This window comes from Uranotaenia lowii, chromosome 3 (genome assembly GCF_029784155.1).
Source record: "Uranotaenia lowii strain MFRU-FL chromosome 3, ASM2978415v1, whole genome shotgun sequence".
NCBI classification, from domain to species: domain Eukaryota; kingdom Metazoa; phylum Arthropoda; class Insecta; order Diptera; family Culicidae; genus Uranotaenia; species Uranotaenia lowii.
The window spans coordinates 344,837,888-344,863,987 of NC_073693.1; the positions used below are offsets into that span (position 1 = coordinate 344,837,888).

At 37.9% G+C, this 26,100-nt stretch overlaps 2 protein-coding genes across 3 annotated transcripts in view; one reads left to right on the forward strand and one right to left on the reverse strand.

Moving 5' to 3' along the window:
• The first annotated feature begins 2,692 nt into the window (after positions 1-2,692).
• LOC129757345 (uncharacterized) overlaps positions 2,693-26,100 on the forward strand; it is a 42,443-nt gene continuing 19,035 nt past the window's right edge. The window contains exons 1-2 of one of the 2 annotated variants that reach the window (XM_055754535.1): positions 2,693-3,065; positions 24,268-25,539. In XM_055754535.1, coding sequence (XP_055610510.1) covers positions 25,246-25,539 — 294 coding nt within the window. In that variant the 5' untranslated portion in view covers positions 2,693-3,065; positions 24,268-25,245. Of the gene's footprint in view, positions 3,066-10,993; positions 11,616-24,267; positions 25,540-26,100 lie in introns of those variants that run through there. The other variant, XM_055754534.1, reaches the window with a different exon arrangement.
• On the reverse strand, positions 2,929-5,018 carry LOC129757343 (uncharacterized). The gene is made up of 2 exons (XM_055754533.1): positions 4,334-5,018; positions 2,929-3,567 (listed from the first exon to the last, which is right to left on the reverse strand). The coding sequence occupies exons 1-2, from the start codon at positions 4,992-4,994 to the stop codon at positions 3,083-3,085; spliced, it is 1,146 nt and encodes a 381-aa protein (XP_055610508.1). The 5' UTR covers positions 4,995-5,018; the 3' UTR covers positions 2,929-3,082.

Below are 26,100 nucleotides of genomic sequence, written 5' to 3' on the forward strand. Positions count from 1 at the left end.
GCATCGGGAATCGAAAAGTTAATAAAAAATTAAATAGAAGATCATTCCGATTTTGCTTTTTTCATAAGAAAATCAATCCCGGAACATCATATTATAGCTGAATAAGAAAATCACAATAAACACAGCGCGTTAGTATTAGTGTCTGGCTGTTCATTCAGCAGTCTGATAGAAATCGATTGAAGTCAATTGGAAAAACAGCTGATCAACTGTCAATCCATTCCAATTGATTTCGATTGAGTTCTGTTGAACACACCTATACTCAAGTGACTCGAAAAAATGCTGATGGCGTTCAGTTCGGTCTGGTCAAACCCCGACCATATAACAAAAATCAACTGAATTAATTATACAAATTTAAATTTACGTACCTATTTCAATCGCAGTTTTTTTTTTTCTTTTTTTTTCTCCAGGGAGACTCAGATCAAACAGCAACCAATAAAAACAGCCAAAAAATATAACGTTTTTTGGGGTGTCAAGTTCAAGCTGTGAACTTTCGTTTTGGACTTTCTTTACCACACCAAAATTAAGAAAGCAAACTGAACTTTGTTTTGGTGCGTTGGCGTTCTTAATTTTGGGTTGTTTATGTTCTGCGTGAAGTTGATTTCTGAAAATTTCAGAATTATTTAATACACTAAGGGGGCATCCATAAATTACGTAACGCTCCTAGGGGGGGGGGGGGGAGGGAGTAAGCTCAAGCGTTACGAATTGTGACATAGGGGAGGGGGGGAGGTATGCTCATCATTACGTAACGATTTTTTCCTTAAAATTTTTAGTTTAATTGCAGCTTTTTAGATGTCATGCAATTTTTGCAGAATAATTAGCAAACCAAAATCAGCTTAAAATTTGAAGCTTCAACAAGATTGAAAAAGGTTTATAACCTTTTCTCTTTAAAGATTCTGAGATAGACTCCATAAAATATGCGTTGGATATCTGTGAAACAACCGTTGGAAAGCCGAATATAAGGTGCATTTACCCCCAAGAACTCAATCCAATCTTAAAACGGAAATTTTACAATTTTTTCTCAATTGATTCAAAAAATGCAATTTTGGTTATTCCCACAAATATTACTAAGTGGAGTATTTTTTGCATAACAAGTTATGCTCCTGGAACAAAACAAGGTAGATCATCAGTTATCAAGCACAGAGTAACTAGTAATAAGACAAATAATTTATTTTATCAGAGAGTTATCATCAATAAGTACTAAGAAGCGATTTGGATAGATATTAATTCCGTTTTTAAGAACGTTAAAAAAATTTATGTTAAAAATCTATTTTCAACTTCGAAAATCAGTATTTGAAAACATGAGAAGAGGGGGGGGGGGGTAATTGTCAGCGTTACGTAATTTTCATAGGGGGATACGTCAAAGCGTGACGATTTGTGACATACGGGGGGGAGGGGGTCAAAAAAGGGCATTTTTTTGCGTTACGTAATTTATGGATGCCGCCTAATGAACAAATAAAAACACGAAAAATAACAAAAATGACACTCAAATTCTCAAATTTACAAAAAATGATAACAAAAAGACATGAAGAACGAAAAAGATAAAAAAAAAAAAATACAAATCACAACAATCACAGAAATAAGACAAATGAGAAAAATTAAAATACAAAGTATAACACAAAATTTGATTTTAACTTATGACAAAATAGCAGAAACGACCAAACTACAGAAAAAAAATACTATAAAAAACGATAAAAACTAAATAGCAAGAAAAATATAAAAATGAAAAAATTGAAAAGCGAAAATCCAATATTTTTTTTATTCACAAATGGTTTTATTAAGGCATTTTACTTATAAAGTTTTTATGTGCCGGGAGTATTTTTCCTAAGAAAAAACAATATACTGACATGAAAACGACAAATACAACAACGTCAAATATGTCAAACGACAAAAAATGATAAAACTGGAAAACAAAAAAAAAACAAAAATAAATAAAACAGAAAAACTGAAAATATATACAATAAAAATTAACAAACATCAACAACACACAAAAAAGAACAAAAATGACAAAACTGAAAAAAAACGAATCGCAATATACTACAAAAATGACAAAAGAGTATCAAAAACAAACTACGAAAACGACGACAACTTTTAAAACGACAAAATGATAAAACTAACAAAAAAACAACAAAATAAACTTGTGGTGTGAAAATTAAATAAACAAAATAAATTAAATTGGAGAAAATATTTGATATAGAAAAAAAATATTAAAAAATAAAATAAAAATTAATTGAAACTGTTTTTACCAAAAATAATTGCAAAAATTTAAAAATGACAAGTACATATGCAAAAATTACATTCAATGTGTTTTACAAAAGTCACAAAAAAAAGATTTCAAAAGGTGAAATGAGAAAATTATAAAAATCATCAAAATGACAAAAATAACAAAAATGGCTGATAAAGGAAATGGCAAAAATCAAGAAATAACATAATATAGGTTTGAAGAAATTGATTTTTTGCAACTTCACACTCAAATATCAATTTTTCAAAACTAATTTTGGTTTGCTTTTCCTACCGGAAGACAAAAATCGTTTCACAGTTCAGTTAAACACAAAGCCATTATCCTGAATGCAGCTCTGCCTAATCGTCAAATGACATTACGCTAATATCAAAACAAAACGTCATCACCGCAAAATGGAACGTCAAATCGCGAGTATTTTTTTCCGAATCACGACGAACGACGCATCTCCATTTACGAAGTCGGGCGGTTTCAGTAGCGAGAAGTTTGTGCGATTTGCGAAAATTTTGGTGGTATTAAACGACCGGCACCGATTCCCGGGACCTTACGAAAGGTGTCAGAGTGGATACGGCACGGTTCGGTAGTGCGATTTCCGGTGTTTTTCTGGGACAAGTGACATCCGGGTTACCGGAAATGGTGAAGTGATTTGCCAGCTGTTGCGAGTTTCATGAAAGGATCTTCTCTGGACTAGTTAGATTTTTCTTTATTGGCAGAGCAGAAGAAATACGGAAAGTGTTGATTGGAAATATGAGAAATTAATTTGGGGAAGGGCTGTTCAAAGTTTGTGTGTAACATCGAAACGGAAACAGGTTGGCTATGTTAATAAAAGGTAAGTCTCGAAAATATTCACATTATCTCTAAAATATTATCCTCCTCTGGTCCAATGAATTCGATAATGCTGTCATCAAAGAACACCGGTTCGGGAATCTGTCCACCTCCGCCTTCTAGCGGAAATAGCTCCATTAGATCCAAACTGGCGAAGGGATCCTCTTCCTTCACGACCGAGACCGGCGGTTTAGCAGCAGCGATTGGGGGGTCACTCTTAACCGGAGACAGCAGCGGTCCGGTTGTAGCGATGTTTTGAAAGTTTCTCTCTTTGACGCTTCGCTGTTGGCTGCTCTTGCCGATTGCCGGCAGGATTTGGGTGTTGGTTTTCTGTTGTGGTCCGTACCAAATGGCTTCGTCTACGACGGCAATCACTTTGGGCTGTTGAACCAAAGGGGCACGTTTTGGTGGCAGGGCCGATCGAGCGGGATCCTTTGACTTGCGCTTAAGCGTGTTGATACCGGATGTCGATGGCCTTGGTCCTGGCGCTTGATGGGGTCGCGAAGCTGGAATAATTGTTTGATTAAATGTGAAAAAAAACCCGGTGCTTTGTTAACTAAAACATTTTTTGTGTTGTAAACGTTATAAGCTTTTATTTTCTTGGTTTAAGTCGTATCTTTTTTTTTTTAATCGTAAAAGGTATTGAGGAATCACGCCGTTTAAGGTTGTCACACTTTTTATTAGGTACTTTTTTGGTTTCTCTAAATGTGTGATGTACGAAACAAAGTTGATCATTAACATTCATCCGGAATAATTTTCACCATTTAAGCCGAAACCAATTGAAAATCCGGTATAGAATTTAAAAAACGGTCAATGCGCCAAGTGTAAACAAATCTAATTTCTTGCATAAACGTGTTAAACTTCCGATTTTACGTCTGAAAACAAGATCCCTTTGTAACTTTTTTAAATTTTAGATAGTTTAATTTGTGTGTTACCCCGATGCTCTTTAGCTTTCGTTTGGAAATCACTATGTTACCCTATTCTGGGTCTATTTTGGGGTAAAGTGTTTAATTTCGGGAACCACACTGGCGTTCCGGTACCAAACATTTTGGTACGGTGCATTTGCTAGCGATTTAACAGGAGGACTGAAACCTCCACTTTCACTCGATTCATCTAGGAGTACCACCACAGATTGGATTATGCTGAAACAATCCCCCTCACCTTACTGAACATGACAGGCCCCCTTTGGCTCGGGGAACTTATTCAAATTTCTTTGAAAAGTTTTCCGATGTGATAGTTACCTACAAATAAGACGATAATATTCAATCATACCTTTTGGCAATTCCGTCTCCTTATTCGGGAATCTTTTCCCATCCAGGAATTCCACTTCCGGTGCATTGAGTTGAGCGAGTGTTTTGTGCAGATTTTCGTTGCCTGCGTCCATCAGCATTCGATTCTCAAACTCCCCCGTAGCTTTCGGCGTTGAACCCTGTTGCTGCTGCTTCTGCTGATCGCCGGGAATGGGACCCGAAATCATAAAAACAGTGGTTCCATTTTCGCTAACCCGCTCGTGTATGATGGCCACCACGGCAATCACGTAGCTACTTTTCCCCCTTCCGGTGCGTTGCTGAGCCTCCAGAAAGTCTGCCTTTTCAGCTGCCTTCAGCAGCGTTGAGGCGCCTTTCTCGATGACGCGCACAATCAGCGGAATTTCGTTGCTCTTGTACAGTACCGCGAAAGGAATCTCCTGCCGGGAACGAGCCACTTGTAAGGCGTTCGTGTGGAATGCCGGAATCAAAAAGCCAGGCGCCAAATGCTCAGTTTTGTTGATCGTGATTGATTTCGCCGGCGGCTGCGACGATTTGTTTGCCCCGTGACTTTTCTGCTCGTGCAAACGAAGCAAATGCTGACGCCGAAAAAAACCTCCACATTCACCGCACCGGAAACCAGTCACTTCCGGTGAGGTGGAATTGATGAAGATTTGCGGTTCCATTTTCTCTGTCTTCAAAACGGTCACTTAGTTCAATCAAACTTAACACAAATCACTAGGTATTAGGTAATATAGACGAATAATTCAACGAATAACTAATAGTTAACTTTGCAAAGGTTACATAACAAAAAAAGCGACGTTTAAATTCCGGAACAGCGATGAAGACGCATGGCATGGCAATTCAAATTTCAATGCCTTCACACTGAGAAAATAAACACACTGCGAATGAGTAAAATGCTCACTAGTTCTTTTATGCGTGAAATCCAGTTTAAGTTTTACTTTTTACTCATTTTTTTTACTGAATTCGTATTATTTCATTCAATGATTAATAAACACAAAAGGCGAAACTGCCAAAAGTTGGAAATTCGAATTAACAATAATAATTCACGGTATACATCATAAAAATCTTAAAAGAACAGATCGAATAAAACCTCTAAAAATTTCAAAACAACAAACGGGCAGCAATCAGACAATTTTTTTGAAGAAACCTGAATGTTTTCCTATTCTCGGATGTTTGTAAGGTCGATGGCATAGTGAGAGCGAACTTGAGCGGCGGAACAAATCGGCGTTTGCTCGGTCTCAATCAGTGTGCGATTTCAATGGTAAGTTAATGGAAACAGCTTTTGACAGCTGTCAATAATAATTCACGGTTATACACAGTAATCGAAAATTACCGAGTTCGGTAATTTTTTTACCGAAATCCTAACATGTGTAAATCGTTAAACTGTTCGGTAATTTTTTCGGTAAAAAATAAACGAACATCGGTAAATGAAGAATCGATTTACCGATGTTCGTTTATTTTTTACCGAAAAAATTACCGAACAGTTTAACGATTTACACATGTTAGGATTTCGGTAAAAAAATTACCGAACTCGGTCATTTTCGTTTACTGTGTAGGATTCAAAACACAGACTGACTTTCTGGTGGTGCGAGTGAGAAGCACAACTCCATCATCCCCAATTTAACACACTTTGTAGTTGTTTCAACAGAAAGGAACTTCAAAAACAGAAAGAGCTGGGAAAGTATGTAAAATTCACCGAGTTTCCGAAACTCACCTCAAATAAAATTGAAAGAACTTTAAAGTACACAGTAAACGAAAATGACCGAGTTCGGTAATTTTTTTTACCGAAATCCTAACATGTGTAAATCGTTAAATTGTTCGGTAATTTTTTCGGTAAAAAATAAACGAACAGCGGTTAATCGATTCTACATTTACCGATGTTCGTTTATTTTTTACCGAAAAAATTACCGAACAGTTTAACGATTTACACATGTTAGGATTTCTGCAAAAAAATTACCGAACTCGGTAATTTTCGTTTACTGTGTATGTACTTTTTACGGTTCCAGTATGTAAAAATTTCTTAGCGTGTATTGCAATAAGTGTTTACTGCTGGGGGAGGAAGACTGAAATTTGCTGCATCGTTTTCTGCATCGTTTTTTCACTGTTCGGGAAAAACCAGCAATTGTTGAAAAGATTTGTAATCGTTCAAATTTTAACTTTAGATGATCAGTTTCGTGTAGTGAGTCATGTAACTCACTAATTTAGGTGCTAAATTTAGATTTAGCTATATTTTTAGAACAACCATTAATCAAGCCATTTTATTTATCAGGTCCAAAACTTTGACGAAATTTGAGCGACATAATACGCCTGATCATGCAGGAATTTGCCAGAGCAAAACAAAACCTAATTAAATCATTGTTTTATGCAAAACAAGTGCTTTTCAGCATGAAAGAAGTTTTATTAAAAATTACTAAATAAGAAAGTAAAATTTTGAACCTTCGCACTGGTCGGTAGATTAATGAGAGAAATTTGACGTTTGATTTTTTTTTTTGCTTTTTTTATTCAGTCTTCCTCCCCCAGGTTTACTGCAGTATCATATTCAAGCGTAGCCCGATTAATCGGCATACTTATACCCTGGGGGAGGAAGACTGAAATTTGCTGTATCGTTTTCTGTATCGTTTTTTAACTGTTCGGCAAAAAGCCAGCAATTGTTGAAAAGATTTGTGATCGTTCAAATTTTAACTTTAGATTATTAGTTTCGTGTAGCGAGTCATGTAATTCAGTTGTTTAGGTGCTAAATTTAGATTTAGCTATTTTTAGAACAACCAAGAATCAAATCCTTCTTATTTATCAGCTTCAAAACTTTGACGAAATTTCAATACGCCTGATCGTGCAAGAATTTGCCAGATCAAAACAAAACCTAATTTAATCATTGTTTTATGCCAAACAAATGCTTTTAAGCATCAAACAAATTTTATTAAAAATCACTAAATAAGAAAGTAAAATTTTGAACCTTCGCACTGGTCGGTAGATTGATGAGAGAAATTTGACGTTTGAAAGATTTTTTTCTTTTTTTATTCAGTCTTCCTCCCCCAGCTTATACCGTATTTGTTTTCACCACCCGATAGTGTTGCACCATCCACGCTAAAAACGAGCATGAATCGAGTTTTGCACTCACCTTTGTTGGTGTGCGTGAAATCGGCAGTGTCAACAGAAAACATCAAGCTGTCAAAAATCCATTACAGCTGGTATTTGTTTTCGTTTGACTTCGAAAATTGAAATGAAATTTACTTTAGTTGATCATTGTCTTTAAAATAATATGAAAATTTTAGCATGAATTTATATATTATGTTGAATTGTGAAGATTTCAGATTTATTTTGCTTGGTAGATTCGCCTCTGGCTCTGATGATAACTGCAATACCGGCTGATTCTGGGCGGTCTATGTTTGCTGCTGCTGCTAGACTGCAGTTACCCCAGCTTGAAGGTTCCGGTATTTTGAACGTTTATTCCTCGCAAATCTCATCTTCGTTCGAGTACCTATTTCCGTTTTCAGATTACAAAAAAATTCTTGGAAGTCAAAATGGCGAACTCGGATCGCGGAAGTCGGGGGAGAAAGTTTTGCTAACAGACCGAAACGAACGGAATTCAAGCTCCCAATGCGGGTGTAGTCTCGAACTACCGTTTTTGAAGGGCAACGGGTGGGAATCCGGGACTTGGCGCAACCGAGCAACGTCGCCCTAAGGCACAGCTCGAAGCTGGCTTGTAGCAGAGTAGCTTCGATGTAGCTGAACGCTTCTTGCTGTGGAGACCAACTTATAGGACCCTCCCGAACAAGAAAACTTTTCGGTTTGGGCGATTCCACCAAATCTTTGGGTTGGCCTTTTTACACTCGGATTTGCTGCTCTTTTTCGGCATCGCCTGGAACCGATTGCAGCAAGCCTTCTGGGCACATTTCTTCTTGGGAGCGTTGTTTGCATTGGAACGTGCCATCCAGGTAAAATTCTCCGCCTCTGTTGGAAACGGCACTGGTATTGAATCCGGAACAAGTTTCCATTCTTCGGGATAATAAAGAGAAAAAAAACAGCTCGAACGCAATTTTTGCGGTATAGAAATAAACTAACCAGCTGATATTTGTTTACATCGGGAAGCACGTGCTGTCAAAATTCATGATAGTATTGGTGAGAGCGCAAGCAACACCACCGTCCACTTTATGGTGCACTACCAGTGCACTACTCTTCGTGAAAACGAGCATGAAAACAGCAAAAAGTGCACTACCGGTAGTGCCCCGGTGCACCACCACTTGAAAACGAATTCTCTATAAATAGGGTCATTGATTTAGTATGGTGATTCGTAGCCCGACTAAATCGGCACCCTACTAATACCGTATTTTTTTTCACCTGGAGGCAATCCAGAGGCAACCTAGGTTCGCTCTAACTGCTGTCATCGTGCTCATTTATTGCTCGAGCGGCAACCTAGGTTCGCTCGAAAACCGGACGGAGTCGCCCTGAGAAGAAAGTCAGTTTTGCGAGAAGTTCACCAATACTCTCAACGTTGTTGTCAAAACATTAAACAGCTGTTTTTGGCTGAAAGCAAAACAGTTGAAATAATGAACGGGAAAATTATTATTGCTGCGATTTTGAACCTCTCAGCCAAGCAAAATCGTACTATCTGCTGTCCATGTGCAATCCGGACACGAAATAAGGCAATCCGGATGTGAAGAACCGAGTGAAGAAATCCAGAAGGGAGAACAAAATGACAGCTGCATGTTAACATTGCGCTCGTTCTCACGCACACCTACGTATGGGATAACTCGAAACCCGAAAGATGCTTTTTTATTCGGACGGTTCCAGAGCCAAATCCGGAATCAAAAAAAAACACGCCATAAATATGTGAACGGCGAAATTTGTCAGCTGTCAAATTTCCTATCGGGTGTTGAAATTTTTGCATTTGTTTTTTTTTTAACTACACTCAGAGAAATCTTGGTGTTCGAAACAATAAACATTGATTTTGATTAAAAAAAAATATTCTATTGAAAAAAACTCTGTTATTTTAATACAATGTATAGGTATTAGTGAATTTGGTTCTAAAGAAAAAAAATTGAAGGATTTATTTGAATTAAAAAAATGCTTTGATTCAAAGAATTTGTTTTCATTTTAATGGTGAAAAAATCTTTGAAATAAAGGAAAACAGATAAGAAACAAAGGATTTTTTGTTTGTCCTAGAATCAAAGTAATTTTACTTTGTTTGTCCACTAAACAAAGGAAAATTCCTTTGTCTTAACAAACTTTTTCGCTAAAATGAACACGTAGTTCATTGACATTTTTGGCTAATAAATGAAACTATTGTGGAAATTCCAAATGTTTATGAGCTCTTCGTTTTGTATTTATACTATTGTTTCACAATAAGTTTAAATATTTCTGCGAACATTTATGTGTTATGTTTTGTGTTATTTAAAAAGCAAAATTTCTAAATTACCGCATTCATGTTTGTGTATTACACCAAATCAAAACTTAGTCCTGATTGGAGATGCTTGTGCTTGCTTGTGATTGCTTTCCATAATCGTTATTTTCTTGCAACGAATTTCGAAACAGCCCTTTCTCTTTCCAACAACGGTATCGGTCTATTTTGCTCTCATTCTGGCCCTGAATTCGTCCATAGTCATCATCATTAAGTCTGTTCAATGAAGTCTGGTCGAAACAGGTGGAACCTGTCTTTTTCCAATTCACTTCGATCGATTGCTACCAGGTCGAAACCTGGGTTGGTTTTGACTAGTTTCGAACGATTTCAACTTGCTTCATTAAACAACGTCCTGAATTTTGTCTGCTAAAACATTGGCTCATTGAACTACACTCAGAGGAAATCTTATTATAAATTTCATAAGATACATCTTATGAACCACTTTTTTGCGTCCAAACTAATTTTTCGTAAGAGTCTTATGAAATTCTTTCAATTTTCATACGATGTTCTTATGAAAAATAGAAGAAACGGCATTGTGAAAAAATGATGAACACATTCATTCATAGCATCAGTTTTTTTTTCATCATCTAACAGTACGAAGCTATCACCGGTTCATAGTTATTATAGTTTTCTTTCAAAGTTAAATGTTATTGATATCTCCGGAATGGTAAGTTCGATTTGATGTTTTTGGTGTGAACGTTGAATATATTAGTAAACTAAAATGCATTATTTGTTTACTTTTCAGCAAGCAGATCGGCGAAAAACGAAAGGTCGAAGATTGAGATGCGGCAAAAAAAACTTTGATGGAGCCGTCTGTTGATGCGCTGCTGATGGTGACCATGAAGGATTTAATTTTAAACAAATTTGGCAAACAATAAAGTGAATGTTTTCAGCATGAAATATCGAGAATTTTTCTTATTAGAAAGTGATTTACTGTTTCCATAAGAATCTCTTATGAAAAGCAACAACCTCTCATTGAAGTAGGCGTTCATCTTCAGAATTCATTCGCGTCATAAGACAATCTTATGAATTTTATTAATTTTTCTTATGGCGCCACTTCATAAGAGAATCTTATGGCATACATAATAGTATTTTTCTGAGTGTACTATCATAGAAACCAGTAGAAGCGAATTTCTACCTACGATTGAACGAAGCTATTGACGTTTTCCCCGCCTTGCGGGTAGACGAAAAAAGCGATCTTCGACGTCTGGCAACCCTTCCCATTTAGCCGTCTGCCGTCGCTGTCAGTCAGGCTGTGAAAAGCCATCGCGAGAGATTTTTCGAGTCGGTCACCATCAGCGTAAAGTTCGTGCTAGTTTTTTTTCCTCACGCAACACCGTCATTTTCCCAAAAGGTACGGTCATCGGTTAATTTGGCTCTGCGAAAACCCTGTGAAATCATCCGCGAGTGTTGGTGAATAACCGCGGCTCGGTTCCATCCGGCCAGGAAAACTGGACCTTCTTTTTCGATCGCCAACTTGGACCGTTCCGGTCAAATTCTAATGAAAATGGTGAAGTGAAAATTTTGTGTGCGAAAGTGACATTTTTTTTCTTTCGATCGTCGAGGTTCGCTAACATTTTTGGAAAATGGGTAATGTAATCGAAATTTGGTGCGGGCCATAAAGTAAGAAAATAATTTCGGCCGATCAAGTGGGGTTTAGGGTGCGTGGTTTATGATCCGATAGAGAAAGAAAGGCCGCGTCCAGGATATGGTCGGAACATTTGACCGTTCTATTTCGATTCACATCAGAAAAAGAACAGTAACAATAGTCGGCCAAAGTGGCCCCAATTGCGAAGAAAAACAAGGGGCACAACAGCAGTGGCAAAAAGAAAAAGTGTCTTGGGTGCAACAGCGATAATAAAAGAAGAAAAAACTAGAAGGAGAGGTAAGATTTCGAACACATTCCCTTGCGAGTGAAGTCTGATTTGGGTAAAGGAGGTTGAACGAAACAAATATAGTAGTTTTCGGTGGTTTGAGAGAGATAGATACTGAGACCTCTTGTTTCATTTTCGCACACACACGTCTATCGATGATGGCCTTTGATTTCTTGAGTAAACATTCAATTGGGCTTAATTTACTTTAAAAAAGATTTATGTTTAAGAGCTATTTTTACGTTAACAGCCTTCAAAATTCTCATTAATGTTACATATTTTAAATCCACAACATATGTTACATTTGCATTTTGTCGTAACCCGGTTCAATTTCCTATAATCCACACATTCAGGAATGAAAATTCGTCCAACTTATTTGTTTCAGGAAAATTCGACTCTCGTCGATAATAAGAATTTGGTACCCGTATACGGATGATGTGTGAAGATTTCTGCCCCCTTCCATGTATCACTTATACATTTATCAACTGGAGGGCGGTCTTAAGTTACGTCACTGCGTAGTATTTCAAACTATTTTTATTTCAGTTGGTGAGTATTTTTTCTTATCAAACTTCAACTAGTCTGGTTACGAAGAGTTGAAATAATTGTCTTACAATATTTTTGTTGATCATCGTCTCATTGTTTTAACCCTCCAAAGCCGTTCGGGTCAATATGACCCGAAGCGCACATTTCAAACATCTTTATCTTAATTCCAATATACTGATGAACTGGTAATTTTGACAGACCAAGTATGTTCTATGAAAATAATGATCAAATCAACGCCAAAAAATTAAAATTTGAGTTTTGAAAATCGGTTCATTGGGAAATGAAATACAGCTAAGCAAAGCCAAAATCGGATGTAGTTTTTTTAAAGTAAGATTTTTTTCTACCGGAAGATTAGTCATAGCGGTCAACACTTTCATTGGACCCCAACATATCTATAGATTGTCGGATAGATGGATTCTTGACAATTTCAAACATTTATAAAACAGTGAAATACAGAAAAGCTGTCAGAAGTTATGAGTATTTTTAAAATAAAATTGATTTTTCGGACTTTTTACTTTCTGGACCAGTTTCTGATAATCCGGTAATACTTATCAACTTTATTTTGAAATGTTGAGTAATTAGAATAAATTACCTAGACAATGAATATAATATCATCAAAATCGGTTAACATTTGCAGCCAGGAGAACGAAACCAAACTACAGTTCAAATTTCCCCGAAACGGATTTTTAGCGAACGGCTTTGGAAGGCCCTAATCCGCTCGTGAGTGTCAATATGACACTAATGGAAGTTTGGCGGCTGTTGTAACTTTCTTCGGGTGCATTCAAATAAAACAATTTCTTCGGAAAAAAACTCCCTATTCAGAACTTGAGAGTTGAGTGTCAATTAGATACCTCTCCTCTTGCTTAAAACCGCTAAATCTCTCTTGTTTCTCATCTTATTTTTCCGAAATTTATAGATAGGAGATAGGAAACCTCGTAGTGTAACTCAAATATGTTACTCAGACATTATTTACCTACAACTCTTCAGTTTTCTGTTATTCAAAGTGAAAAAAAAACCCGAAAAACATGCTTCGGAAAAAGTATGTAGATCAGCTACGAAATGCTCAATAAAAATTTCACTTATTTATTTTTTATTTATTTGATGTTCCGTCTCACGACATAAACCTGATGTACAATATTCCTCGGCAACCGTTTTCCAACTTCTCGGGCATCCCACCATTCGCCCGATCACGCTCCATTTGGTCTAACCACCTCGCACGTTGCGCCCCCGCTCGTCTTGTTCCTACCGGATTCGTAGCGAACACCTGTTTTGCAGGACAGTCATCCAGCATTCTCGCAACATGTCCCGCCCAGCGTATCCGGCCAGCCTTCACCACCTTCTGGATACTGGGTTCGCCGTAGAGTCGCGCGAGCTCGTGGTTCATCCTTCGCCTCCACACTCCATTATCCTGTACGCCGCCAAAGATGGTTCTTAACACTCGTCGCTCGAATACTCCGAGTGTACGCAGGTCCTCCTCGAGCAATATCCATGTCTCGTGCCCATAGAGAACAACCCGTCTAATGAGCGTTGTGTACAGGTTACACTTTGTGTCTTCTCGACCGCAGTTGTTTGTGGAGTCCATAGTAGGCACGACTTCCGCTGATAATTCGCCGCCGGATCTCACGGCTGGAGTCATTGTCTGCGGTCACCAGTGAGCCGAGATAGACAAAGTCTTCGACTATCTCCAGCTCGTCGCCGTCGATCGTGACCTTGTCATTACTGGACAAGCGGGTTCGGTCGGTCTCGGATCCGCAGGCCAGCATGTACTTCGTCTTGGACGTATTAATCATCAACCCAATCCTTCCTGCTTCGCGTTTCAGTTTGCGGTAGATCTCCTCCACCGCCGCAGATGTTCTGCCGACTATATCAATGTCATCGGCAAAGCAGATAAGTTGACTGGATCTGTTGAAAATCGTGCCCCGCATTTCGCCCACCGCTCGTCGAATAACACCTTCTAGCGCCACGTTGAACATCATGCAGGATAGACCATCACCTTGTCGAAGCCCCCTGCGCGATTCGAATGAACTCGTCAATTCACCCGAAATCCGCACACAGCACTGCGTTCCATCCATCGTCGCCTTGATCAGTCTGATCAGCTTCCCGGGAAAGCCGTTCTCGTCTATGGTTTTCCATAGCTCGTTACGGTCGATCGTGTCTATGCGGCTTTGGAGGATTTTCCGTAATGTGAAGATCTGGTCCGTCGTAGACCGTCCCTCCATGAATCCGGCCTGATGACTTCTCACGAATCTGTTTGCTTGTGGCGTTAGGCGGCGGAGTAGAATTCGGGACAACACTTTGTAGACGGCATTGAGGACAGTGATCGCTCGTTAGTTTTCACAGTCCAATTTGTCACCCTTCGCCGTAGATAGAGCATATTACCTCCTCCTTCCACTCCTCCGGTAGCTGTTTTGTGTCCCAGATCCGGACCATCAACCGGTGTAGGCAATCGCCCAACTTGTCCGGGCCCATTTTGATAAGTTCAGCTGCGATGTCGTCCTTCCCAGCCGATTTGTTGCTATTCAGCTGACGAACGGCTTCCTTAACTTCACTCATCATTGGGAGTGTCTCCTCTTCGTCGTTGACTATGCCGGCGATGTATCTTCCCCCACCGTCTTGGTCTCCTGCATGTGCGCCGTTCAGGTGTTCATCGAATTGCTGCTTCCACCTTTTTATCACCTCACGATTGTCCTTCCTTATCCCGGCACATTGCGGCTTGCGGCACAAACTTCCGTGTTTCTTGGTAACGATGCAGCTGCTCGAGCTCCTCCTCCAAGCGGCGTTTTTTCTTCTGTTCCGTCGTTCGTTCCACATGCCCGACGACGTTCTGATGGCTGTTTTGATGGTATCCCAACAGTCCTCGAAAGGGGACTCGCCCTCTACCGGCAGCGCTGCTCCGAGCGATTGTGCGTAGTCTGCCGCGACCTCAGGTTGCTTCAGTCGTGCGATATTTAACCGAGTCGGGAGTCGGTTTCGTATGTTGTTCACTACGGAGAGTTTTGGGCGCATCTTCACCATCACCAGATAGCGGTCTGTTTCGATGTTAGCGCCTCGACATGATCTGACGTCGATGATGTCCGAGAAGCCCCGGCCAGTCTATCAAAACGTGGTCGATCAATGATTGAACCTTCCAATTGTAGGTTTGAATTCTTCCTCCTGGCTGACCTGAGCGTTAAAATCCCCGATGACGATCTTGATATCATGTTTTGGGCAGCGGCCGTATTCACGTTCGAGCTGCGCGTAGAATTCGTCTTTGTCGTCACCGGTACTTCCGAGGTGAGGGCTGTGCACGTTGATGATGCTGATGTTAAAAAAATCGGTCCTTGATTCTCAAAGGGCACATTCGTGGGTTGATCGGCCACCACACGATCACGCGCTTCGTCCTCTTCCCCATCACTTAAAAGCTGTTCCAAGCTCGTGTGTGTTGCCGCAGCTCTAGTAGATGGCATGACCATCTGGATCGTTCGTACCCTGGAGCCCTTCCAGCATACCTCCTGCAGCGCTACGATGTCGAATTTGCGGCTCTTCAACTCGTTGGAGAGCACGTGGGTACTGCCCACAAAATTTAGAGATCGGCAGTTCCATGTTCCAAGTTTCCAATCGCTAGTCCAACCTTTTCGTCGCGTGGGTCTTTGCCGATTTCCATCCGAAATATGTTGTTCGTTGTTCGTTGCTTATGTTTTTTTTGTAGTCACGGGATCGCAAGGCCCGCAGCTAACCCCACTATCTCGCAAGAGGACCGTCGTGATGTTGCTGTTTTGGGTCCTGAACACCACCAGGACGTTGTTGCACTCCGCACTCCGCCCCTGACATGAAGAACAGACGCGTACGAAAACCAGCCATATTTTTAAAAAATCAGGCAAATTCAATGGTTTATCAGGTTATCAGGCTGAGCCTTGAAAAATCAGGCAAATCCTGAAAAATCAAGCACATTGGCATCTCTACTTACAGCTCGTGTAAACTCGGGTAACGGGTGAAGCACGATCAGCGAAAGAGGATTACACTCGGACAGAAGCCGAACTGAAAACAATGTTGTTTTCCACGGTCAAATAGACAAGGTAGGCTACTAAACGAGTAAACAACTCGTTTGAATGTAAACAAGTGACGTCATTACTATCTTCGAATAGCGTGCCAGGCAAAAAGTTTTGCTCGCGTAAGATAATGCTGCATCACCGAGGATCACTAGATGGATAGTAATGACGACATTATCAGGAAGATTATATTGTACACCGTGGTTGTTTTTTCTCGGCTCTTTCTTGTTTGCAGGGCTAGAAGTTGGTCACTTTTTAGTAACTTTGTCACTTTTTTTAGGCTGTTCACTCACAAGTTACTTTTTTCGAAATTTGGTCACTAAAGTTACTATTTTTTTTAAATAATTTCTTTAGTCTATTTTTTTTAGATATTTCTCCTTTCTTTCCATTCGAGTCCTGTGGAAATTTACACGACCTAAATTGGGAGAATGGCTCCGGTTCAGTAAAGGAAGATTATTGTTTTGTTTTGCTTTGATGTATAACTCTTGAACATTATTTTATTAAAAATTTTAATTTAAACAAAAATCGTTTTTTACCTTAAAAAATATGTATTTTTTTTTGTTAATTTGTGACATTTTATCAACGTTTTGGCATTCGTGTCAAGAAAAAAAGTGTTATCAATAAATTTATTACCTAAAATATTTCCTAAAGAGACACTCTTACAACATGTACAACCAAAATTTGAAGTATTATGATTTTTAAAGCTTGAGTTTGTTAAAATATGATTCTAAAATTAATTTTAAAATGTCAATCAAATTCTGTACAGTTCATCACATGGCAGGAAACTTCCATGCTATTAAAGCTCTTGTTTGTATTGAATGAAAGGTAAACTTGTGAAAAGTGACTCAATTGAATCGAAAATATCAGATATTTCATTTCTAAGTTCCTTTATTTCTAGAAATTTTGGAAACATTTGAAAGATTGGTAGATACCTACATAGATATCAATTTAAGATTTCAAAACATATTTGAAGTTTTCGATAACTTTCAGTAATTTCTGTACCTTTTTAGAGGTTGACTGATATATTTTCTAAAATATTCCCAAAAATTTCTGAGGTGTTTCTTTGATCTGTTATTTTGTTCAAGAATTGTCGTGTTGAATCATTTGTGAATATTTTTTCAAAAATTTCTTCCTTTGGAAATGTTTCATTTTTGAAGGTAAATTTTCTTTGAGTAAGTTTGAAATTCGAAAAATTTTATTCTACCTTGAAGATTAATCGCGTAAATTTTTTTAGCTTTTTTGTGTTATTATCTTGAATCTTAAGTCAATTTTTCGCTAAGCTTTTTTTAATCATTGTCAATTTTCTGTCAACATTTTGACGTTTATCTATTTTCAATCTTTTATCATTATTTTGTCACTTTTTCATAAGGACCTACTTATTTTTAATTTTATAACCCTTCATGAAATGAAATTTCTGTAAATGTAAATCTTAACTCAATTTTAAGTATATTTTTAGAACTTTTCGTTGAACATGTGCTGGTTTTTCATTTGATTTTGTATATTTCTCCCATATAACAATTTTGATTAAAATTTTTGGTTTCTGTTAATTTATTTCGAATGGTTAACTTTTTTCAATATAATTTTAGACTTTTTCAACTGTTTTAGTGACATTGAGAAAATTCGGATTTGGGTGTATAGCATACACCCAAATCCGAATTTTTTCATTGTTCACACTATAGAGTGCAGTTTCAAAATATGGGGATTTTCATTTTCAAAGAAAATGGATAAACTCGAAGTTCTTGTCGGACTTAGTTGTCCTAGTTCCCTACGATCTTTCGGTTCCCTGCCATTGTTTCCTTAGAACTTTAAGATTCTGCGGACGCTATTCTTGAATTAACTAAGCTCATTTGAAATGATCCTCTTTTGTCCAACGTATTGCTTTTCTACTATTGAGACCAAGAGCCTTTCAAAAAACGTTTTTCAATGAACAGAATTGTCTTTGAAGCGTTTTATTTTAGTTTTTAAAATCATTTTTAGTTAGTTTCGTCTTGAACTGGTCACTAATTTTACCTTAATTTCACTTCAAATAACTAAAATACCCTACTTCAGGGGTGAGCAACCTTTTTAACCAACGGGCCAATTTAAATTTAAAATTTTGTCGGCGGGCCGCACTTTTATTTATTTATTTTTTTTTTAAATAAGCAGAGCTTCGTGGCATTTTTATAACCGAAAGTTTTTGACGAAGAAAAATCTGAAAAAGGAAAGGTAAATCGAATTCACTTTTTTAACATCAGAAATTCAACACGACTTTTTGAATACCCGATATTGAGAAGGTGTATCATTAAATCTTTGTTTTTTTTTATCCTGACAAAAAAAAAATTAAATCTTGGTCATTTTTCAATTCTCTCAATTTTTTTAAAGTACTTCTTGGCAAACATTCGTTCATAAAACATTCTTGTTAAAACCGATGGTACTATTATTCGTCATCACTTCCATTTAAAAATCTGTTGGAGCCTCCCACAATGATAGCTAAGAGTGTGAAAAATACATATTCAAAGAAATCGCCGTCTTGGAGCGTTGGAAGTTGAATCGCTAATTGACTTTGTAGGATTTTTTTCCACAGTTAAAACTTGTCCTCAAATCCTTGATTTTTCCTTCAAACGGTAAAACCCCGTTTCGTAAATTAAAATTGAACAAGATGGTCGAAATCACAGACAAATTTTCAATTTCACATATTTTTAAGCAATTGTCTACAAAACTACATTCTTAATTCTAGAATTTTTATGCGATTTTTAAATTTTTTATCTCATTAAGATATTATTGGGATATAATTCCTCTTGTAATATATTGACTTTGGTAATGGGGAATGCGATTGAAAAGTGAAATAACTCAATTTATCGATGTTTGTTATGAATTTTCTATCAAATTTCTGAAAAAAAACATCACAGATAATTCTCAAAGACCATTTGGGTCGAATCACAAAATTTCAGATATCTATTGCTTTTATCAAAAACTCTGATTTTTGTCGGTAACTTTGATGCCGGATAATTCAAATTGAAAAAAAAATTCAAAAACGTTCACCCAGTCATTATTAGTAAACTTTTGTAATTTTCGTCAATATTCAGAAATAAAAAATATTTCACAAGGTTGTGGTTTTAATTTTTTCCAGTATTTTAATGCTAACCGAACCATCCTTTTTGCCGAATTCGATAGACTTATATAAAAATATTAACTGCTGAGCATATTTTTTATCATAAAACTTGATTTTCGCTTGAAACGAAAATAATGACTTGACTAACGGGCTTAGAAATTCCTTTGATCATGTGTAGCTTCCTGATTTTAGCTGTTCTTCCTCACTTTAATGGATTTTGCTTTTCAAAGTTGTTGGAGTTGAATTATTAGGAAAAATGTATCCTGATTCCTGAATAATAGAATAAACTCCAGTATTACGTTATGCCAATAAACAATATTGCATTTATGCCTTGAACAGAACATAATAAATGCTTCAAAAGCTAGGGTAAAGGTTAACAATCTGAATGACTATTGGGAAAATGCAGATAAGCGCATATTTGACCATGTCATATTAATTTTTCCTAGTAATCCATTGTAGAAAAAAGTTTAGGCATGAACATTTGAAAAAAGCTTCGCGGGCCGCACATAAGGGTCTCGCGGGCCAAATGCGGCCCGCGGGCCGCGTGTTGCTCACCCCCTGCCCTACTTTATTACCGCATGGTCGCTTCTAGCCCTGTGTTTGGGAAAAGCCGACCGGCGACCATCCATGCATATAAGGACAGGAGTTACTGTAAACCTGCCAGAGTATGGATCAATAAACCCTTTGGGCTTAAAATCCCGGAAAAATAAGCCTTCCGGCCCGGTTGGCAGGATTTACTTTTGAGTTTCTATAATTTTGGATTTTTGCGTTCAAAAAAAAATTCAGTTTTATTAACCCTCATCCGCATTAGAGTATCATTTTGACACTATTGCAAGTTTGAAGGCTTGTAACTTTTTTCATAAGCTTCAAAAAACAAACATTTCTTCGGGGACCCTAAATGAATTCAAAAGTTCTTGAATATTGCATCTTTACTTTTTTTATGGACGAACCCTAGAAGCCTGGACAAAAAAATACCTTTTCCGACTTAGAGTGTCAATTTGACACTCCAAAAGTAAAATCTATCTAAGTCATTGGAATTATATTTAATATCATATAAATCGTATATCAATAGAAACCTTGTAATGTCAGTAAAATATGTTAAGAACATTATATATAGCTAAAGCTACTAGTTTTCTCGTTATTCAGCATGAAAAAAAAATCCGAAAAAACATGTCTCAGGAAAACTGCTGTAGTTCATATATTCACGTCCAAAAAAATATTTGCCTTATGCATGTGAAAGCTGAAGTTAATGTCAACTTCATGAAGCTAAGAAATATTTTTTTAAATTTTTTTTAATGAAAGGGTCACAAAAAGTTAAAAAAGTGGTCTGAAAACCCTACTTTTCATTCGATTGCTAGTAAATACTGTTTGAGCAATGGTAGAGTATTTGAAAAAATATGACTACAAAATTAATTAAAATTCTAACATTTTGCTGTTTTTAGATTTTTGATGCAACGAAAATTGAATTTACTGGAATTTTTCAAAGTTCACTACTTTGCGCGTTTTTTTAACAAAATGAAATTTCATCTGTTTTTGTGGTCCACCGTCAGGTTGTACCCGGATTTTCAGTGCTTTTACTTTGTTTGGACCAATCAAAAGTATATTCAATGGAAAGCTCTCGGCTTCGCTCTCTGCCCAAATCACCACCCACCGTACCTACTCGGAGAGCAAACAAACACGTTGCTCGTAGTTCTAGAAATTCAGGAATGTTATAATTTTCATTACGTTTATAATTTTCATATTTTTGTGAAATCTCACAGCGTAAATTGTTACACCTCACTAGAATGTAGATTAAATTCCCTTTTCAATGGATATAGTTTTGATTGGTCCAAACAAAGTGAAAGCACTGAAAATCCGGGTACAACCTGACGGTGGACCACAAAAAGAGATGAAATTTCAATTTGTAAAAAAAATTGCGCAAAGTAGTGAACTTTGAAAATTTCCAGTAATTTCAATTTTTGTTGAATTACTGTTGTTGAATTACGAAAATCTAAAGACAGCAAAATGTTAGAATTTTAATAAAGTTTATAGTGATATTTTTTCTAAAACTCTACCATCGCTCAAACAGTATTTACAAGCAATCGAATGAAAAGTAGGTTTTTCAGGCCACTTTTTTTAACTTTTTGTGACCATTTCATTAAAAAAAATTTAAAAAATAATAAAATATTTCTTCTCTTCATGATGTAGGCATTAACTTCAGCTTTCATATGCATAAGGCAAATATTTTTTTGGGCGTGTAACATATGAACTACAGCAGTTTTCGTGAGGCATGTTTTTTCAGATTTTTTTTCTTTCATGCTGGATAACGAGAAACCTTGTAACTTTAGCTGTATATAATGTTCTAAACATATTTTACTGACATTACAAGGTTTCTTTTGATGTTAGTTTTGTTTAAATCGGTTTAACACGCCAAAAGTTATAACGATTTGAGCTTGTCGTGTCAAATTGACACTCCTAGTGCTGATTAGGGTAATGAAATCTAATGCGGATGAGGGTTAAAAGATAAATAACATAACATCCAAATTAACCAACTAATAGGTAGGGAGTAAAAAAACCTGAGTAATATGGTTTCGTATGGCTGTGATGAATTTTTAAGGTAATGTTTCTTACGTAAGATTTTTGGAACCCCCCCCCCCCCTACCCCCCTAGTAAGAGATCGTAAGCAAATGCAAACCCCCCCCCCCCCCCCCCCCACCCCTCCTATGTGCTTAAGTAATTAGTGAACAGCCCCTAAGACAAATATTTTTTTGAACGTGTAATATATAAACTACAGCAGTTTTCCTGAGGCATGTTTTTCAATTTTTTTTTCTTTAATGCTGAATAACGAGAAAACTAGTGGCTTAAACTATATATAATGTTCTAAACATATTTGACTGAGATTACAAGGTTTCTTTTGATATAAGTTTTGTTTAGATCGGTTGAACACGCCAAAAGTTATAACGATTTGAGCTTGGAGTGTCAAATTGACACTCCTAGTGCTGATTGGGGTAACGAAATCGAATGCGGGTGAGGGTTAAAATAATCATGAACGGTTTTCTGGAAGCCTAAAATACTTTAGGGATGGACGAGTATATGTCCTGGTTTCTGATGGTTGGTTGAAAGAAGTTGTTGGGGTTGTGGAAGAGTTTGTTAGAAGATCATTTCGTCAAAGCTGTCAAAAATTCTCAATCTGCAAACTGCAGGTGTTCAAAAACAGGATTGTTCAATTCGCATACTCAACGAAAAGATGTTTTATTTCAAAGGAAAGTGCCGCAAAAATGAAGATAAAAATTTTCTTTTGATATTGGTATAAATTAAAATTTCTTTGATTCAATTACATGTTATGTTTTCCTTTGACCAAAAAAAGTACTTTGATTTAAAATCTTAAATACTATTCAAAATCTCAAATTCCTTGAATCTATAGCATTTTCGTTTGATGTTATAAAATTTTCTTTAATTCCAAGTTATTTTGATTTTAATTTCAAAATCATTTCTCGTGTGAGGTTTCATTACGTCGTATGAAACTTCTTTAGAATTCACAGAAAACTGCTGCAAAAACTATCAAAACAACTTTAAAATTTGTATTTCACTCATAGAATATCCAGGCTACAAATATTCAAAATGTTTCAAATAAAGATTTAGAAAAAAAAATTCTAAATAGAAAGAAGTTGCGACTAGTTTTTGTCAGTTTTTGTATTTTTTCGCAATAAAACGCTTTGTTTACATTTAAAAAAAATAATAAGATTTAGATTCAAAGATCACTAGAACCTTGATTCAAAAACGTATTTCTTTTGTTTCAAAGCACTAGATTTCTCTGCGTGCAAAGCGAGGTGATGACCACTTGTTTCAATCGCTAGTGCAAGTAGAAGCTATAAACCCAAGTAACCAGAAGCCACATAATGACTGCAACAGTAGCACTCAAAGTTCATATTTGGCTGAATAATGCGTACCCGAAAGAATTGAAAACATTCTCTTTCTCGGATCTAACTTTGTTCGAGCTTTTACAACGCAAGAGCCTTAATAAGTCACAATAGAAGTTTATGTGATCTTCAATAAACCGTTATTCAACTTTCAAGTTCCGTACGGCTTTAAATTCAGATCTTCTATGCATTTTTTTGTCATGAGGCCTGCAAAAAGGCTGAAGAGCTTTCTTTTCAGCTTAATTTTTTACACTTGGAAGTCTCGATCGGATAAGTACTTAAATTTCAAGCTGTGAAGCATGTTGGAGGAGTCCTGCTGAGCTGAGTAAGCCTGATAGTTTCTTGGGAAGACCTTGACTGAGAAAATGATTGCAAACCAAATCCGACAACGATCTGCTCTGGTCACTTGTAATACCATTCTCATCTTTATTTCTCATTTAAATTTTTGTTTATGTTTGATGCACCCACTAATAAGGATTTATGGAGCTGTTTATCGTGAACGGTTTTACTGTTATTCCATCAGCACCCACTCTGGATACCGGTTCCTATGGACACACCCTTTTCCTTCCAGTTGGAATCGAACACCGTGTCCAACATCCAACATCATATCGTTAGCAGTAGCAGCTCCTCTTCTAGCTAGCAGTGCTGTTGTGTCGACGATGTCGGTTCCAACTAGAAAAAAAGAAGACCGTCAAAAGAGCTGCTAACCCCCTCTTAGGGGACGACGGTATTGGTGAGCTCTCATCGGGTGCCTCTACGTTTCGATTCGATTACTGTGGCCACCAAACCAACCATCGCCATGGACTATTTTCCTCCGTAAAGATTCCGGAACCGGGACTGTGTGCGTGTGCACGGTGTGTTCCTGTCAGCATGCACACAGACACAGTTAAACGACGGGGCATAGATGGGGGGTTCATATCATTGCTGTTCCGTCGTTGTCTGGTCTCTGCTTTTGCCTTTGAGCCCCGGAGTTCGGGTTTTTGGCCACTGCTGGCTGACTGTGTATGTCCCGTTTGATGTTTTTTTTCTTCTTTCGATTCATGGGGCCGTATGTGTGTGTGCGTACAATATGTGTGGTGACATTTTGTTCTTTTCTTCATTACAGACTCATCATCAGCAGCAAAATCGCAGGCAGAACTTTGACGACGACATCGCCGTCTTGAACTTTTTTGGCCGTGTGGCGATCGACCAGCAGCAATTTCTGGAGTTTGACTCTGTGGATTCTGGTAGACTCGATGCTGGTCAATCTGTGACGAAAAAGCACTTTTTCCGCTGACTTTCGGAGTGATTAGAGGAAGCAAGTGTGATATCATAGTCATCGTTTCGGGAAGAAAAGCAAAAACCCAATGGTGCAATGTGAATCATTTTGAGGCAGTCGATTTTTGGAGCGTGTGTGAGCGACGAGTGTGTGGATTTGATCGAATTCGACCCAGGGTCTGTGGGAACCAATCAGTCGGACATGACGGCCATCAAACGCATCCGTCGGGGATATCTTTTTGGACGTGACTTGATTGAGAGAAATAAATTAACCAGCAGGGAATGTGTGCGCGATTGAGTGCTGCGAGTATTACGAATTATTAGACCGGAATATTTTCCGGGATCATTCCGACTGGAGTAATTTGTCTGTCACAAGTGTTGTCCCAAGAATCGGAAGAGTGTATGGTGTGGTTTGAGACCGCAGATGGGAAGAAGTGGAAGCAGTCATAGGGCGTACTAGAAAATTAGTGTCACATTCGGTTGAAAATAATTTTTCATTCGTCGAATTTTAAGATTCCAAAGTGAAAGCACAGGTGTGTGTTGGTGTGAGCAATTTTTGACAGTGCGGGCTGCCTAAACATACAGCTATTCGATTCAAAGTGGAAAAAAAATCTCGCAATCTCGCCTTCGAAAAATTGAAGTTGAATCGAGTGTGTGGAGAAAACAACACCCAAAATAAGAAAAAGAAACTGCCTCGTAGCAGTGAGACAACCAGCACCCGCCAGCAGCCAGTGTGTAGTGTTGGGTAGTCTAGTAGTAGCAACGAAGAAGAGGGAGGGGCGGCGTTTCTCCGGATATTACATTAGAGCGTTTTGGTCTATCCAATATGGCTCCGTCTCCGGAGCTAGGTGGTCAACCGAAGGCCCCCGATAAGTCTGGAGCATCGGAAAACAGCGCCTCCACCGGGAATTCGTCATCTTCCACTACGGTGCCGGCCGCAGTGGTCGCCGCCACCTCATCAACCCCAGCAGCAGCAGCGACCTCGTCGACAACGGAAACGACGTCGTCGCTCTCATCAGTCAGCAACTCAACAAAACAGTCGTCATCAGCCGGAACCAAACACACGTCCGGAACCTCTAGCAGTGGCTCAGCCACTTCCCAACAGCAGGATAGCAGCAATGTAAGTAAACCGTCACAATTTTCCCAAAAATAATTCAGATCTGCTCTATTTACTTTGTCGAAAACTCCCCGAGAAAATACGCCCCTTCACCGTCAGAGATACGAATAATTAAAAAAAAGTTTTCTATATCATACCGCCGAGAGACATCCATGATGATTGTGTTGAGTTGCGATGGATGCCTGCTTCTTCAAATTTAGAGACATTTTTTTTCCAAAAAAACACGCACCCAAAAAGTGGATGTTTCTATCACTGGCTAGTAAGCAACCGTGCCAATGATATAGATTTTGCTGCACATCAAAAGTGGTTGTTCTTCTCTCTTTTCGACGAACTGCTGGTGGGTTCAATAAATACACGTACTGCTGGCTGCTGACTGACCCTCGCCTTGTGTGTCGACGCGGTGCCTGAAGAGCTATTTATTTGGTGCGCTATTGCCGTATGTGGTCACCTGCTGCTGTTGTTGCTGCTCTACCGAAGATTTATTTCGCTTTTTGTGGTGCATCACTTACTTATAATTATTGCTACTGCTCACTTCTTGTTGTTTGCTGCTTGTGTGCTGCTCCC